Source organism: Staurois parvus, unplaced genomic scaffold (genome assembly GCF_062004578.1).
Source record: "Staurois parvus isolate SC_StPar_1 unplaced genomic scaffold, SC_StPar_1.0 ptg000503l, whole genome shotgun sequence".
Classification (NCBI taxonomy): Eukaryota; Metazoa; Chordata; class Amphibia; order Anura; family Ranidae; genus Staurois; species Staurois parvus.
The window spans coordinates 2,601,882-2,617,879 of NW_028318299.1; the positions used below are offsets into that span (position 1 = coordinate 2,601,882).

General features: G+C 42.5%; 1 protein-coding gene across 1 annotated transcript in view; it reads right to left on the reverse strand.

The window, feature by feature from the left end:
• Positions 1-15,998, reverse strand: part of LOC149452002 (guanylate-binding protein 6-like) — a 62,914-nt gene that overhangs the window by 13,281 nt on the left and 33,635 nt on the right. Inside the window, exons 2-5 of the mRNA XM_089689879.1 lie at positions 5,640-5,900; positions 3,986-4,266; positions 2,516-2,728; positions 207-309 (exon numbers count right to left, since the gene is read on the reverse strand). Coding sequence (XP_089546005.1) covers positions 207-309; positions 2,516-2,728; positions 3,986-4,266; positions 5,640-5,900 — 858 coding nt within the window. The remainder of the gene's footprint in view (positions 1-206; positions 310-2,515; positions 2,729-3,985; positions 4,267-5,639; positions 5,901-15,998) is intronic.

A 15,998-nucleotide genomic window follows, 5' to 3' on the forward strand; every position in this document is an offset into this window, starting at 1 on the left:
GTGCATTTTGAAAATGGTGCAGGAAATGCTCATGGAACTCACATTTCCCGCACTGCATTCTGGTGTAAACTGGCCCTTAATCAGATTTAATATAGTTAACTACCTACATAAATGATAATATAAATAGTAGAAAAAAAATTAAAATGCAATAATATACTGTAGGTATATACTGTATACACTGTATTAGGATGTACATCAGGCCTTACTTTCAGCATTCTTCTGCTGCTCAGTCAGAGTCTGGTCAGCTTTCATGATGGAAATTCTAAGGGTTTCTTTTGACTGTATAAACTCCTGAAGTACAGTGTGTGCCTGCCAGAAATCAACACAATAAGTTAGATGTTACTTGTTGTTTAATGTGGTTGAAAGAAGGTATACAATCACCGGCCACTTTATTAGGTCCACCTTGCTAGTACCGGGTTGGACCCTCTTTTGCCTTCAGAACGGTCTTCATTCTTCATGGCATTGATTCAACAAGGTGCTGGAAACATTCCTCAGAGCTTTTGGTCCACATTGATGTGAGAGGATCACGCAGTTGCTGCTGATTTGCCAGCTGCACATCCATCTCCCATTCCGCCACATCCCAAAGGTGCTCTACTGGAAGGAGATCTGGTGACTGTGGAAGCCATTAGAGTCCAGTGATCTCATTGTCATGTTCAAGAAACCAGTTTGAGATGGTCTGAGCTTTGTGACATGGAGCATTATCCTGCGGGAAGGAACCATCAGAAGATGGGGACACTGGAGGCATAAAGGGATGGACATGGTCAGCAAAAATACTCAGGTAGGCCGTAACTTTTAAACGATGCTCAGTTGGTACTAAGGGGCTCAAAGTGTGCCAAGAAAATCTCCCCCACACCATTACACCACCAGGCTGAACTTTTGGAAGGCAGGATGGATCCATGCTTTCATGTTGTTTACGCCAAATTCTGACCCTACCATCTGAATGTCGCAGCTGAAATCGAGACTCATTCTTCTATTGTCCAATTTTGGTGAGCATGTGTGAATTGTAGCCTCCGTTTCCTGTTCCTAGCTGACAGGAGTGGCACCCGGTGTGGTCTTCTGCTGCTGTAGCCCATCTTCAAGGTTGGACTTGATGTGAGTTCAGAGATGGTATTCTGCATACCTTGGTTGTAACGAGTGGTTATTTGAGTCACTGTTGCCTTTCTATCATCTCCAACCAGCCTGCCCATTCTCCTCTGACCTCTGACATTAACAAGGCATTTTCCTCCATACAACTGCCACTCACTGGATATTTTCTCTTTTTCGGACCACTCTCTGTAAACCCTAGAGATGGGTGTGTATGTGAAAATCCCAGTAGATCGGCAGTTTTTGAAATACTCAGACCAGCCCGTCTAGCACCAACAAACATGCCACTTTCAAAGTCACTTAAATCCCAATTCTGATGCTTGGTTTTAACTTCAGCAAGTCGTCTTCACCACATATAGATGCCTAAATGCATTGAGTTGCTGCTATGTGATTGGCTGATTAGCAATTTGTGTTACAAAGCAATTAAACAGGTGTACCTAATAAAGTGGCCAGTGAGTGTATGTTCATGAATGATCATTAAGTTGTCTGAGAATTGCTCTGCTAAAGGTACAATGATTCTAAATATATGATCTGATCTGCAAGTTGAATTATCCTGCATGGATTGCAGACATTAAAGTGCAACTGTCCTCAATCTATACATATTCTGAACAAGCAATAAAAGCACTTTAAAAGAAGCCAACATTCACCTCTGTAGTTGTAGCCATTGTGGACAAATTACTCTTCAATTTTACAACAGAGGCACTGAAAACATTTCATTCCATTTTCCCCAGAGGAGAGAATAATGTTGGGAGCATGCCACCCTTTTAATAAAATCACAAATCGGTTGCTGGAAGCTGTTAGAAACTCACAGAAACTGACTTTACAGTCTTTTTTGTGATCTATGAGGGTGAATTACTCCACAGTGCCTACAGCTGCAGAGGTGAATGATGTTTTTTTCAAGTTATTTTGATGTATGTTAAGAATGCAAACATTTTACAGTCCATAGTATGGGGACAGGTGTATTTTAACCCCTTACAGTTTCTTTCTGCTGGCCCTTTAGGACTTTCAGAATGGGGTTCTTGATCATGTGACCATTGTAATTGGTTGTAATAGTGGTCACCTGATTGGGAGCCCCTCCCAGACTGGGAGATGCCTAAGTCAGTTTGCTGGGAGCATGCAGTAAGCTCACTTTCAGTACAAACAGCTATGCACCATGTGTGGCTCCTCGGTGTTAAGGCCCACCTGCCCTGCTGCCTCACATATGCATTAAGAGGTCAGAAAGAGGTTAAACAAAATGATAAAGGGCTCCCTTAGACCCCTAAGTAGTTTACTTGTATATTGGCTCTACGAGTGCATTGCTTCATTACGGCATTTAAAAAAAGCAAATTTGGAAGCAAGAAAAGTTGGCATGAAATAGCAAATTCCATATTTTTTTAAGTTTATCTTCATGATTAAGTAAAAATGTTGCATTTCATGTTATAGTACCACCCACCTGCACACCTTTTCTTGGTTCCTCATTGTATCTCTCTTCTATCAACCTCATAGCATCCTGAATCATGGAGTATCCACCGGATGTACAGTACAGACCTTCATTTAGTGCTTCATCCAAGTCTGTAGAATGTTTTGCAATCAGCTGCTCACAGTACTGATAGGATGCCATCCTATTTTTCTCCACAAATTCTTGTTTTTTCTTCTGTGTGTTCTCCTGTTAGGAGATTATATAGTTGGGTGTTGAGAATGTGGCCCAAGCAATATTAAAGACACAAATTGTTTAAAAAGGAAAAGTTTAAAGTAAAGGAAAATCTCCACTTAGACCAGGGGTGGGCAAACTTTTTGACTTGAGGGCCGCAGTGGGTTCATATATTGGACCCGGGGGCCGGACCCATAGTAATTCATCCCCCATAGTAATTCATCCCCCATATAGTAATTCATCCCCCCTATAGTAATTAATCCCCCATATAGTAATTCATCCCCCAAAGTAATTCATCCCCCATAGTAATTCATCCCCCATATAGTAATTCATCCCCCCTATAGTAATTCATCCCCCATATAGTAATTCATCCCCCATAGTAATTCATCCCCCATATAGTAATTCATCCCCCATAGTAATTCATCCCCCATAGTAATTCATCCCCCATAGTAATTCATCCCCCATATAGTAATTCATCCCCCATAGTAATTCATCCCCCATATAGTAATTCATCCCCCATATAGTAATTCATCCCCCATAGTAATTCATCCCCCATATAGTAATTCATCCCCCATATAGTAATTCATCCCCCATAGTAATTCATCCCCCATATAGTAATTCATCCCCCATAGTAATTCATCCCCCATATAGTAATTCATCCCCCATATAGTAATTCATCCCCCATAGTAATTCATCCCCCATAGTAATTCATCCCCCATATAGTAATTCATCCCTCATAGTAATTCATCCCCCCTATAGTAATTCATTCCCCATATTGTGTCAATTCACTTACCTTTGCTCCGCGCGTTCCTCTCGCCGTGTTCCCGCGCCGTTCCGGTCTTCAGGGCGGACTGTGAGAGGAGCCTAGCTCTCCTTACGTTCGTCACGCTGCCCCGCCTACATCCTGACAGCCAATGTTTGCCACGCTCCGCGGGCCGGATTAAAAGGTCCGCGGGCCGTAGTTTGCCCATTGCTGACTTAGACGGTTGTTACTGGATCAGGTATAAATCTATCTTCTCAAAGAGAGAGCAGCAGTCCTTATCTGTAGGCTTGAGGAAGGGTACAGGCTGTATTGAGGACAGTAGGACATTCTTTCGCTAGGCCAATAGGACAGTAGGAAGTGCTGTCTCTGATATAACAGCTGAGACATTGAAAACATGTTTTTTATTATTTTGGTACATTCTGAAATGTGCATCTTCTAAAAGTTTTCAACTGGGCTTCAAACTTTCAGCTTTACAGTAATATAAACATACTTATATTTAAAAGACCCACCATATACCGTTTCTGGAAGCTGAGTTCAGAATCCTTGAAGGATCTTTTCATGAATATCTGAAGAGCTTCTTGTTCACACCGATCGCTCAGCTCTACAAACTCATTGAGTGTCTCTGTGGGGAATTGTCCTCTCTCTCTCATCATTTTCTCATAGTGCTCAGTTGCCTCTTGGACAGCTGCTTCATTCTCTGCCTTAGAGATACTCATCACAGCATCCTCCATACACACAACATTGAAAGAAGTGATATCTTCTGTGTACTTATACACTAGCTGTCCCAGCACTATAAATAGAAGAAAAATGAAAGGTATTCAATTCTTCAAGCTCTAAAAAGCCAATGTCCTGTTGTAACTTAGCCCCTATGCATAGCTCCCAACTGTCCCTGATTTCGAGGGACTGTCCCTCATTTGGAGCAAAGTCCCTCTGTTCCTCGTTCCTCCTCATTTGTCCCTCATTTTTGTCTGATCTATATAGTTGTATATTATATATTAAATACACTATTTATCTATCAAATTTATCAAAAAGTGTTTTACATTGCTAAACCTTTCATCCAATTTCTACATTGCTGCATTTGTAAAACTTGTGACTTTAATCAATCTTTGTACAATTCTCCTTTGGGGGGGAGCATGGCAGGGGGTGTCCTATGCCTACATACTTTTGCCAATAGGTGTCCCTTATTCCCATCTCAGACAGTTGGGAGGTATGCCTATGTTTTACATCGGTTGATGAACAGAACTACTTAATTGCCATGTGGACGTCACAGTGCCTAGCGGTGGTGACACACAAACTCATCTTTCTTTATGGGCACCACTGCTTTATTCTTGTAAGGGATTTCCGGCAAGACGAAATGCGTGATCACGCACACGCACACGCATGACGAAGATTGACACCGGACGGCCTAAGGAGTGTTTCTGCTCATGTTCAGTGCTGACTGGTCTTCAGCTCCCCCGTGTCCTGCTTGTTCCTGTATGATTCCTTTGTTGCTGACCCGGCTTGTTCCTCACCTGACTCTGATTGCTCTCCTGATACTGGTTCCTGACTTCGGCTCTGCTCCTGACCTTGGCTTTTCCTTCTGATTCTGTACCGTGTTGCCCGACTGTTGATGACCCTGGCTATTCCATGACATTGCTCCTGTCTCTTGTCCTCACTACCTGCCTTGCTCTGGTGCACGCCTGGCAATCTGCAAAACCTGCTCTGCCTACTACTACTGTGCCAAGATCAGAGGATCATCAGCCTTCCAAGGTTTTCATCAGCAAGAGCTGCAAACAACAACTACTGGCACTCTTGTTCCCCTGGGTCCTAGACTCCCTCTGTTCCTACTCCAGCGGGGTCAGGACCAGTGACACAAGTGAGGCCAACCTCGTCATTTCAGTCTCCCATCAGGTACGTGACAATTCTACATATCTCAAGAAATTAGGGTTTCGGCCTACCGCTTTCTTCCCCACTATTGGTCAGTTAGACTGATGACAAGGGTAAGGTATAGCAAGCTGAACTCTTCAGGTTCTTGGATTCCCAAGTTGGCAGAAATCTGAAGCTGTTGGAACACACATTGAGCTGCTTACTCTACAGTCCAGGTGGCAGTTTATATAGATTAAGGTCACAACAGTTGCTATGAATAAATCAATTAAAATGATAGACATAGGTAGATATATGTACTATTCCCAGTCACTGGGTGAATGTGATCTAAATATTTCACTTCAGCGCTTCTGTAAATATAGTCGCAGAATTCCCGAGTCTGAGTTACAAATTCTGGTCTTAACTCTTCCTCTGACACCTCGTCCATTCTCTGGAGAACACTGTTATTCCCAGAAGGAAGGTCAAACACGAAACATTTACGGGTCCTGAAATACATGCAGATGCATTCTCGGCACAGGTTGCGCTCCTTTATCCTCCTTGAGTTTTCTTGGCTATCATTAGCTTTTCGAGACAAAAAAATAACGAAAAAAACTGATCAATAAGGCCAATTGTCTCATTAACCTCCCTAGCGGTCTGATTATGTTAATATTTCTGTGCTGAAAGCGGTACCATTTTATTGCATGGAAATATGTTTTTTTTTTATTGTAGGCCTGTAATTTTTAGGAATAACTCACTGAAATCTGTCCAAACAAGAGTCTAGTAAACATCCCGGGTAGGATAACATTTGAAACACAAAATCATAAATTATAATTTAATAAATAATCATAAAAAATAATAATACAATAATAAATTTAATTCAATAATATAATCAAACCAAAAACACTGAAATGTGAAATAGAGCGCCAAGTTCGCACATCGCTGAGTTCAGTCGCAGAATCGTTTTCAGTGTCTGATGACGAATTTCCCCCACTAAACATTATCACTAGAGATGAGCAAAGTATTCAAAAATTCGATTCGGCTGATTCGGCGAATTTCAGGAAGAAATTCGATTCGATGCGAATTTATTCGCTACGAAATTGACTTATTAAAAGAGTTTTTAGGCTTCAGAGAGCCTTTAAATTAGTGCAGAACACTGTACCTTTAATTTAAATGCCCTTGGAGATGAGGAAGGAGAAGGAGAAGGAGAAGGATGAGAAGAAGGAGAAGGATGAGAAGAAGGAGAAGGAGAAGGATGAGAAGAAGGAGAAGGATGAGAAGAAGGAGAAGGAGAAGGATGAGAAGAAGGAGAAGGATGAGAAGATGGAGAAGGAGAAGGATGAGAAGAAGGAGAAGGATGAGAAGAAGGAGAAGGAGAAGGATGAGAAGAAGGAGAAGGAGAAGGATGAGAAGAAGGAGAAGGAGAAGGATGAGAAGAAGGAGAAGGAGAAGGATGAGAAGAAGGAGAAGGATGAGAAGAAGGAGAAGGAGAAGGATGAGAAGAAGGAGAAGGATGATAAGAAGGATGAGAAGAAGGAGAAGGATGAGAAGAAGGAGAAGGAGAAGGATGAGAAGAAGGAGAAGGAGAAGGATGAGAAGAATGAGAAGGAGAAGGATGAGAAGAAGGAGAAGGATGAGAAGAAGGAGAAGGATGAGAAGAAGGAGAAGGATGAGAAGAAGGAGAAGGAGAAGGATGAGAAGAAGGAGAAGGATGAGAAGAAGGATGAGAAGAAGAAGGATGAGAAGAAGGAGAAGGAGAAGGATGAGAAGAAGGAGAAGGAGAAGGATGAGAAGAAGGAGAAGGAGAAGGATGAGAAGAAGGAGAAGGATGAGAAGAAGAAGGATGAGAAGAAGGAGAAGGATGAGAAGAAGGATGAGAAGAAGGAGAAGGATGAGAAGAAGGAGAAGGATGAGAAGAAGGAGAAGGATGAGAAGAAGGAGAAGGATGAGAAGAAGGAGAAGGAGAAGGATGAGAAGAAGGAGAAGGAGAAGGATGAGAAGAAGGAGAAGGATGAGAAGAAGGAGAAGGATGAGAAGAAGGAGAAGGATGAGAAGAAGGAGAAGGAGAAGGGTGAGAAGAAGGAGAAGGATGAGAAGAAGGAGAAGGAGAAGGGTGAGAAGAAGGAGAAGGATGAGAAGAAGGAGAAGGATGAGAAGAAGGAGAAGGATGAGAAGAAGGAGAAGGGTGAGAAGAAGGAGAAGGATGAGAAGAAGGAGAAGGAGAAGGGTGAGAAGAAGGAGAAGGATGAGAAGAAGGAGAAGGATGAGAAGAAGGAGAAGGATGAGAAGAAGGAGAAGGGTGAGAAGAAGGAGAAGGATGAGAAGAAGGAGAAGGAGAAGGGTGAGAAGAAGGAGAAGGATGAGAAGAAGGAGAAGGATGAGAAGAAGGATGAGAAGAAGGAGAAGGATGAGAAGAAGGATGAGAAGAAGGAGAAGGATGAGAAGAAGGAGAAGGATGAGAAGAAGGATGAGAAGAAGGAGAAGGATGAGAAGAAGGAGAAGGATGAGAAGAAGGATGAGAAGAAGGAGAAGGATGAGAAGAAGGAGAAGGATGAGAAGAAGGAGAAGGATGAGAAGAAGGATGAGAAGAAGGAGAAGGATGAGAAGAAGGATGAGAAGAAGGAGAAGGATGAGAAGAAGGATGAGAAGAAGGAGAAGGATGAGAAGAAGGAGAAGGATGAGAAGAAGGATGAGAAGAAGGAGAAGGATGAGAAGAAGGAGAAGGAGAAGGATGAGAAGAAGGAGAAGGAGAAGGATGAGAAGAAGGAGAAGGATGAGAAGAAGGAGAAGGATGAGAAGAAGGAGAAGGATGAGAAGAAGGAGAAGGAGAAGGAGAAGGATGAGAAGAAGGAGAAGGATGAGAAGATGGAGAAGGAGAAGGATGAGAAGAAGGAGAAGGAGAAGGATGAGAAGAAGGAGAAGGAGAAGGATGAGAAGAAGGAGAAGGATGAGAAGAAGGAGAAGGATGAGAAGAAGGAGAAGGAGAAGGATGAGAAGAAGGAGAAGGATGAGAAGAAGGATGAGAAGAAGGAGAAGGATGAGAAGAAGGAGAAGGAGAAGGATGAGAAGAAGGAGAAGGATGAGAAGAATGAGAAGGAGAAGGATGAGAAGAAGGAGAAGGATGAGAAGAAGGAGAAGGATGAGAAGAAGGAGAAGGAGAAGGATGAGAAGAAGGAGAAAGATGAGAAGAAGGATGAGAAGAAGAAGGATGAGAAGAAGGAGAAGGAGAAGGATGAGAAGAAGGAGAAGGAGAAGGATGAGAAGAAGGAGAAGGATGAGAAGAAGGAGAAGGATGAGAAGAAGAAGGATGAGAAGAAGGAGAAGGATGAGAAGAAGGATGAGAAGAAGGAGAAGGATGAGAAGTAGGAGAAGGATGAGAAGAAGGAGAAGGAGAAGGGTGAGAAGAAGGAGAAGGATGAGAAGAAGGAGAAGGATGAGAAGAAGGAGAAGGATGAGAAGAAGGAGAAGGATGAGAAGAAGGATGAGAAGAAGGAGAAGGATGAGAAGAAGGATGAGAAGAAGGAGAAGGATGAGAAGAAGGATGAGAAGAAGGAGAAGGATGAGAAGAAGGAGAAGGATGAGAAGAAGGAGAAGGAGAAGGATGAGAAGAAGGAGAAGGATGAGAAGAAGGAGAAGGATGAGAAGAAGGATGAGAAGAAGGAGAAGGATGAGAAGAAGGATGAGAAGAAGGAGAAGGATGAGAAGAAGTATGAGAAGAAGGAGAAGGATGAGAAGAAGGAGAAGGATGAGAAGAAGGATGAGAAGAAGGAGAAGGATGAGAAGAAGGATGAGAAGAAGGAGAAGGATGAGAAGAAGGAGAAGGAGAAGGATGAGAAGAAGGAGAAGGATGAGAAGAAGGAGAAGGATGAGAAGAAGGAGAAGGATGAGAAGAAGGAGAAGGAGAAGGATGAGAAGAAGGAGAAGGATGAGAAGAAGGAGAAGGATGAGAAGAAGGAGAAGGAGAAGGATGAGAAGAAGGAGAAGGATGAGAAGAAGGAGAAGGAGAAGGGTGAGAAGAAGGAGAAGGATGAGAAGAAGGAGAAGGAGAAGGGTGAGAAGAAGGAGAAGGATGAGAAGAAGGAGAAGGATGAGAAGAAGGAGAAGGATGAGAAGAAGGAGAAGGATGAGAAGAAGGATGAGAAGAAGGAGAAGGATGAGAAGAAGGAGAAGGATGAGAAGAAGGAGAAGGGTGAGAAGAAGGAGAAGGATGAGAAGAAGGAGAAGGAGAAGGGTGAGAAGAAGGAGAAGGATGAGAAGAAGGAGAAGGATGAGAAGAAGGAGAAGGATGAGAAGAAGGAGAAGGATGAGAAGAAGGATGAGAAGAAGGAGAAGGATGAGAAGGATGAGAAGAAGGAGAAGGATGAGAAGAAGGATGAGAAGAAGGAGAAGGATGAGAAGAAGGAGAAGGATGAGAAGAAGGAGAAGGAGAAGGATGAGAAGAAGGAGAAGGATGAGAAGAAGGAGAAGGATGAGAAGAAGGATGAGAAGAAGGAGAAGGATGAGAAGAGGGATGAGAAGAAGGAGAAGGATGAGAAGAAGTATGAGAAGAAGGAGAAGGATGAGAAGAAGGAGAAGGATGAGAAGAAGGAGAAGGATGAGAAGAAGGATGAGAAGAAGGAGAAGGATGAGAAGAAGGAGAAGGAGAAGGATGAGAAGAAGGAGAAGGATGAGAAGAAGGAGAAGGATGAGAAGAAGGAGAAGGAGAAGGATGAGAAGAAGGAGAAGGATGAGAAGAAGGAGAAGGATGAGAAGAAGGAGAAGGAGAAGGATGAGAAGAAGGAGAAGGAGAAGGATGAGAAGAAGGAGAAGGATGAGAAGAAGGAGAAGGATGAGAAGACGGATGAGAAGAAGGAGAAGGATGAGAAGAATGAGAAGGAGAAGGATGAGAAGAAGGAGAAGGATGAGAAGAAGGAGAAGGATGAGAAGAAGGAGAAGGATGAGAAGAAGGAGAAGGATGAGAAGAAGGATGAGAAGAAGAAGGATGAGAAGAAGGAGAAGGAGAAGGATGAGAAGAAGGAGAAGGAGAAGGATGAGAAGAAGGAGAAGGATGAGAAGAAGGAGAAGGATGAGAAGAAGAAGGATGAGAAGAAGGAGAAGGATGAGAAGAAGGATGAGAAGAAGGAGAAGGATGAGAAGAAGGAGAAGGATGAGAAGAAGGAGAAGGAGAAGGATGAGAAGAAGGAGAAGGAGAAGGATGAGAAGAAGGAGAAGGATGAGAAGAAGGAGAAGGATGAGAAGAAGGAGAAGGATGAGAAGAAGGATGAGAAGAAGGATGAGAAGAAGGAGAAGGATGAGAAGAAGGATGAGAAGAAGGAGAAGGATGAGAAGAAGGAGAAGGATGAGAAGAAGGATGAGAAGAAGGAGAAGGATGAGAAGAAGGATGAGAAGAAGGAGAAGGATGAGAAGAAGGATGAGAAGAAGGAGAAGGATGAGAAGAAGGAGAAGGATGAGAAGAAGGAGAAGGATGAGAAGAAGGATGAGAAGAAGGAGAAGGATGAGAAGAAGGATGAGAAGAAGGAGAAGGATGAGAAGAAGGAGAAGGATGAGAAGAAGGATGAGAAGAAGGAGAAGGATGAGAAGAAGGATGAGAAGAAGGAGAAGGATGAGAAGAAGGAGAAGGAGAAGGATGAGAAGAAGGAGAAGGATGAGAAGAAGGAGAAGGATGAGAAGAAGGAGAAGGAGAAGGAGAAGGATGAGAAGAAGGAGAAGGATGAGAAGAAGGAGAAGGAGAAGGATGAGAAGAAGGAGAAGGATGAGAAGAAGGAGAAGGATGAGAAGAAGGAGAAGGAGAAGGATGAGAAGAAGGAGAAGGATGAGAAGAAGGAGAAGGAGAAGGATGAGAAGAAGGATGAGAAGAAGGAGAAGGATGAGAAGAAGGATGAGAAGAAGGAGAAGGATGAGAAGAAGGATGAGAAGAAGGAGAAGGATGAGAAGAAGGAGAAGGATGAGAAGAAGGAGAAGGATGAGAAGAAGGATGAGAAGAAGGAGAAGGATGAGAAGAAGGAGAAGGATGAGAAGAAGGAGAAGAATGAGAAGAAGGAGAAGGATGAGAAGAAGGATGAGAAGAAGGATGAGAAGAAGGAGAAGGATGAGAAGAAGGACAGTTCTGTGACAGTTTCTGTCTATTTCTGACAGTTCTGTGACATTCACTCCATACAGCCGTTTCAACATTGTATCTATTTTTTTCCATAAATGACATTCTGCAGATACACTTAGAGGAGCTCTGCAGATACACTTTTTGCCGGCTTGGAATTAGTCTTATTTTCATCCTACTTCTTCTTCTTCTTCTTCTTCATCCTCATCCTCATCCTCAGAAGAAGAAGAAGAGGATGAGGATGAAGAAGAAGAAGAAGAAGTCGGATGAAAATAAGAATAATTCCAAGCCGGCAAAAAGTGTATCTGCAGAGCTCCTCTAAGTGTATCTGCAGAATGTCATTTATGGAAAAAAATAGATACAATGTTTCAACCGCTGTATGGAGTGAATGTCACAGAACTGTCAGAAATAGACAGAAACTGTCACAGAACTGTCCTTCTTCTCATCCTTCTCCTTCTTCTCATCCTTCTCCTTCTTCTCATCCTTCTCCTTCTTCTCATCCTTCTCCTTCTCCTTCTTCTCATCCTTCTCCTTATTCTCATCCTTCTTCTCATCCTTCTCCTTCTTCTCATCCTTCTTCTCATCCTTCTCCTTCTTCTCATCCTTCTTCTCATCCTTCTTCTCATCCTTCTCCTTCTTCTCATCCTTCTCCTTCTTCTCATCCTTCTCCTTCTTCTCATCCTGCTCCTTCTCCTTCTTCTCATCCTTCTCCTTCTTCTCATCCTTCTCCTTCTCCTCCTTCTCCTTCTCCTTCTCCTTCTCCTTCTTCTCATCCTTCTCCTTCTTCTCATCCTTCTCCTTCTTCTCATCCTTCTCCTTCTTCTCATCCTTCTCCTTCTTCTCATCCTTCTCCTTCTCCTTCTCCTTCCTCATCTCCAAGGGCATTTAAATTAAAGGTACAGTGTTCTGCACTAATTTAAAGGCTCTCTGAAGCCTAGAAACCCTTTTTATAAGTTAACTTCGTAGCGAATTTATTCGCATCGAATCGAATTTCATACTGGAATTCGCCGAATCAGCCGAATCGAATTTTTGAAAAATTCGCTCATCTCTAGTCACCAACATAAACTTCATTTATGTTGATGACATTATTTATTACTAACCCTAATATCTCTCTGCCCAACATGTGCGACCTTTTAGGACAAATTATAAAACTGTTGACTTTTAATGTAAACCATTTTAAGTTTAGGTTATCAAATTAGAAAATAATGACTTCCTTATTTTAAAATGTATTCTACAAATTTGCATTCTACGTTATATGATGTGAATTACCCTCCTCCAGACTACAAGCTCAAGGACATCCTTAAAGCATAGAAAAATATCATTTTTCTGTCTGGGTTGGACAAAAAATAACGTATTGTATCTACCAGGTCTATTCTTCCTAATACATCCAACGCATTCTTATCCCCTCTTGATTTACACATTTTGCAAAAACACGTTCTAAAAGTTATCTTTACACAGAAATGACAAAGTGAAACATATAAATGCAGAGAAAGATTTGCAGTGAGTATGCACCAGTTATTGAAAAGATGACCTCTTGTCTTTGGGTATAATATGAGCAGGTTTTTTCAATAAGAAAGGTCTAACATGGAGATTCAGTTAAGGTAACACAACCCTGTTATGTAAATCTTTCCAAAACTGAGCTCATATTATTCCCTTCCCCATGTCTCCCACCCCTAACCTCTCCATCATGATCAATGGCACAACTATCAGTCCTTCCCCATATACCAGGAGGGAAGGCATAATCCTGGCAGCTGACCTCTTCTTTCGGCCCACCATGCAATCATTCTCCAAATCTTGTCACCTAAAACTGGCTTTAAAGTCTAAATGTTTTTTGTCTTAATGCATTCTCTGTACAAAATGCTCACTACCTGTCCTACCCCTTTCCCTACAGATGTGGATGGGAAAGGACAGGAGACAGTAGAAACTGAGAACAGAGGAGCCATAGGTCTGTGCTGCTGTCAGTCAAGCTTCTGTGATGAGGGAATGGGGGTATGGCTTACTGGCACTGTGCATGTCTATGGATGCACAAACCCTGGCTCAAGAGTGTACACATATGGGTGCCTTGTCAGCACCTGGCTTGCTGCAGGAGCCACCCAGAGAAGGGAAAAGTTGACAGTGCCAGTGGGGCATTGCCAGAAGAGGGGGAAATTATGTTTCTGTGCAATACTGTTGCACAGAGCAGGTAAGTATTACCCTTTTTTATAACAACATAAACAAATGCCCTCTTCTAACCAATGACAGCACAAAGTTACTAATTCACTTCCTGGTCATCTCTTGCCTCAGCTATTGCATTTGTTCCTTGTTGGCCTACCTTTACATAATATATCCCCCTTTTAGTCCAGCATGATTGCTGCTGCCAGACTTATTCACCTTACCAACCATGTCTGTTACATATACGTGATTCTGCGCACAGGTGCCGCCCTCCTGCAGTATATCTGCTATAGGGTGGTCCATAAGCGGTTAAAACCCGCTGATATCTACAGAGGACCTCAAGCACAGTACGGTGATGAGACGCTCAGCCACAGTAAGACATTTGAATGGTTTAAACATTTCAAAGATGGCCTCACATGCGTCAGTGACGTTCCCAGCCCACAGCAGTCATTCCTGTGAACATGCAGCACATAGAATGCCTGATCCTGGATAATCTACATATATCTTGTCATGAAATCGCACGAGAGGTGAATCTTTCTGTGGGAACGGTGAACACAATGATGAGGAAGTGAAGCCGGCTGTCCTAGAATGGTTCAGGTGTCCTGACAAATCTTTCTATGCCAAAGTTTTCCAGGCATTAGATAAATGTTGAGATAACTAAATACATATAGCAAGGGAATGAGTTGCAAAATAAATGCAGTTTACACTGCTTGACATTTGTTCTTTTATTATATAAACTCAAAAGTAAAGGTTTGACTTGAACACCCCTTGGAGCAGGGGTGGACTGACAACTCATGGGGCCCCCGGGCAATAGGGGATCATGGGGCTCCTGTATCCTCGCCCAAACTCAAAAAAGCCTATGAAAAAGGTACCAGGGGCATCTCATGGGGCCCCCTACTGACCCCGGGCCCTCAATAGGGGATCATGGGGCCCCTGTGTCCTTGCCCAAACTCAAAAAAGCCTATGAAAAAGGTACCAGGGGCATCTCATGGGGCCCCCTACTGACCCCGGGCCCTCGGGCAGTGCCCGAGTTTCCAAATGGTCAGTCCGCCCCTGCCTTGGATTTAACATGTTGGTGCAAAATTAATTCTAAGTTTAAAAATTCACACTTTTATTATTATTATTATACCGTATTTATAAAGCGCCAACAGTTCGCTCAGCGCTGTACATTACAAAGGGGGACAGAACATGCGACAGTACGAAAACAATACACGAGGGGTCCAAAGGGCCCTGCTCTTTCACACTTGTTGAAATGTTGATCGGTTGATACCAGTGAATAATATGTTTCCACCACAAGGGAAATTGTTTTAATAAAAGATGATGACAGACAATGATAACGTATTGGAAAGACCATAGCGTGTTAATGTTAAATATTCAACCCACATCAGACAAAGAACACAAACTGATAATTTGCATCCCTGGCTATTTTAGACTCAGCCATTAAAGAGCGGCGAGCAGATACAAGAACACTTTGTAGAAGGGACCCAACAGACTGAAGATCTTTCTGAAAGACTTTCATCATGACGTGGTCTCTGCTGATTTATATCTTTCCTATCAGTGTAGGCTTATCGGGGATCATCCTAAGTATCTTTTTATTGACTATTTATCTCAGAGATTGGTACAAAGGAAAACGTCCTACAGCCTGCGATCTGATCCTGTCTGCTATGACATTCACTAATATGATTTTTCAGTGCGTACTGATTACCGATGGTCTCATATTTTATGTACCGTCAAACATGATGTTCCCGAAAGGACTTTATTTATATGATTTTGTAATGGTTTTTTTTCTCATGGACACAAGTTTTTGGCAAACCGCTCTCCTCTCTACTTATTACTGTGTAAAACTGTTCGACTTTTCCCACCATTTATTCCAGTGGGTGAAAAAGATTATGTCAACTTCTACAAATATGATTTTGTTGGTTTTGGCAGGTTTTTGTTTTATAATAAGCCTTCCTTTTATTTGGACCGTTCACTTTGACAGCCTGGTGAATGTGACAGAACCTATAAGAGACAGTGATTTGAGTTTTGATTTTATCTTCCTCTTTAATCTTTTGAACGTGGTTTTTGGTTGCTGTTTGCCATTTGCTGTGACTTTTACCTGCATTACACTCAGCGTAGGATCACTTCTGAAACATGCCTGGAGTATCAGGAGGAATGCTCTGCAGCTCGGCTCCCCTCCGCAGACTGGTGGTCTAGTGCGGGCAGCCGGTACCATGGTGTCTTGTGCATTGCTGGATCTAATTTGTTGTATCAATGTTGTTGTTGAGGTTTCAAAGAAATTTAACGTAGGAGATATTGTGGACACAATTAGGTGGGCACTTATAGCATTATATCCTACAGCTCGTTCCATTGTTCTAGTATTTGGAAACCCCCAGTTAAAAAAACAGCTGCGCAAAATGTGTGCGTTTTCCCTTGTTTTGGTAAAGTCTGGTTGCTGA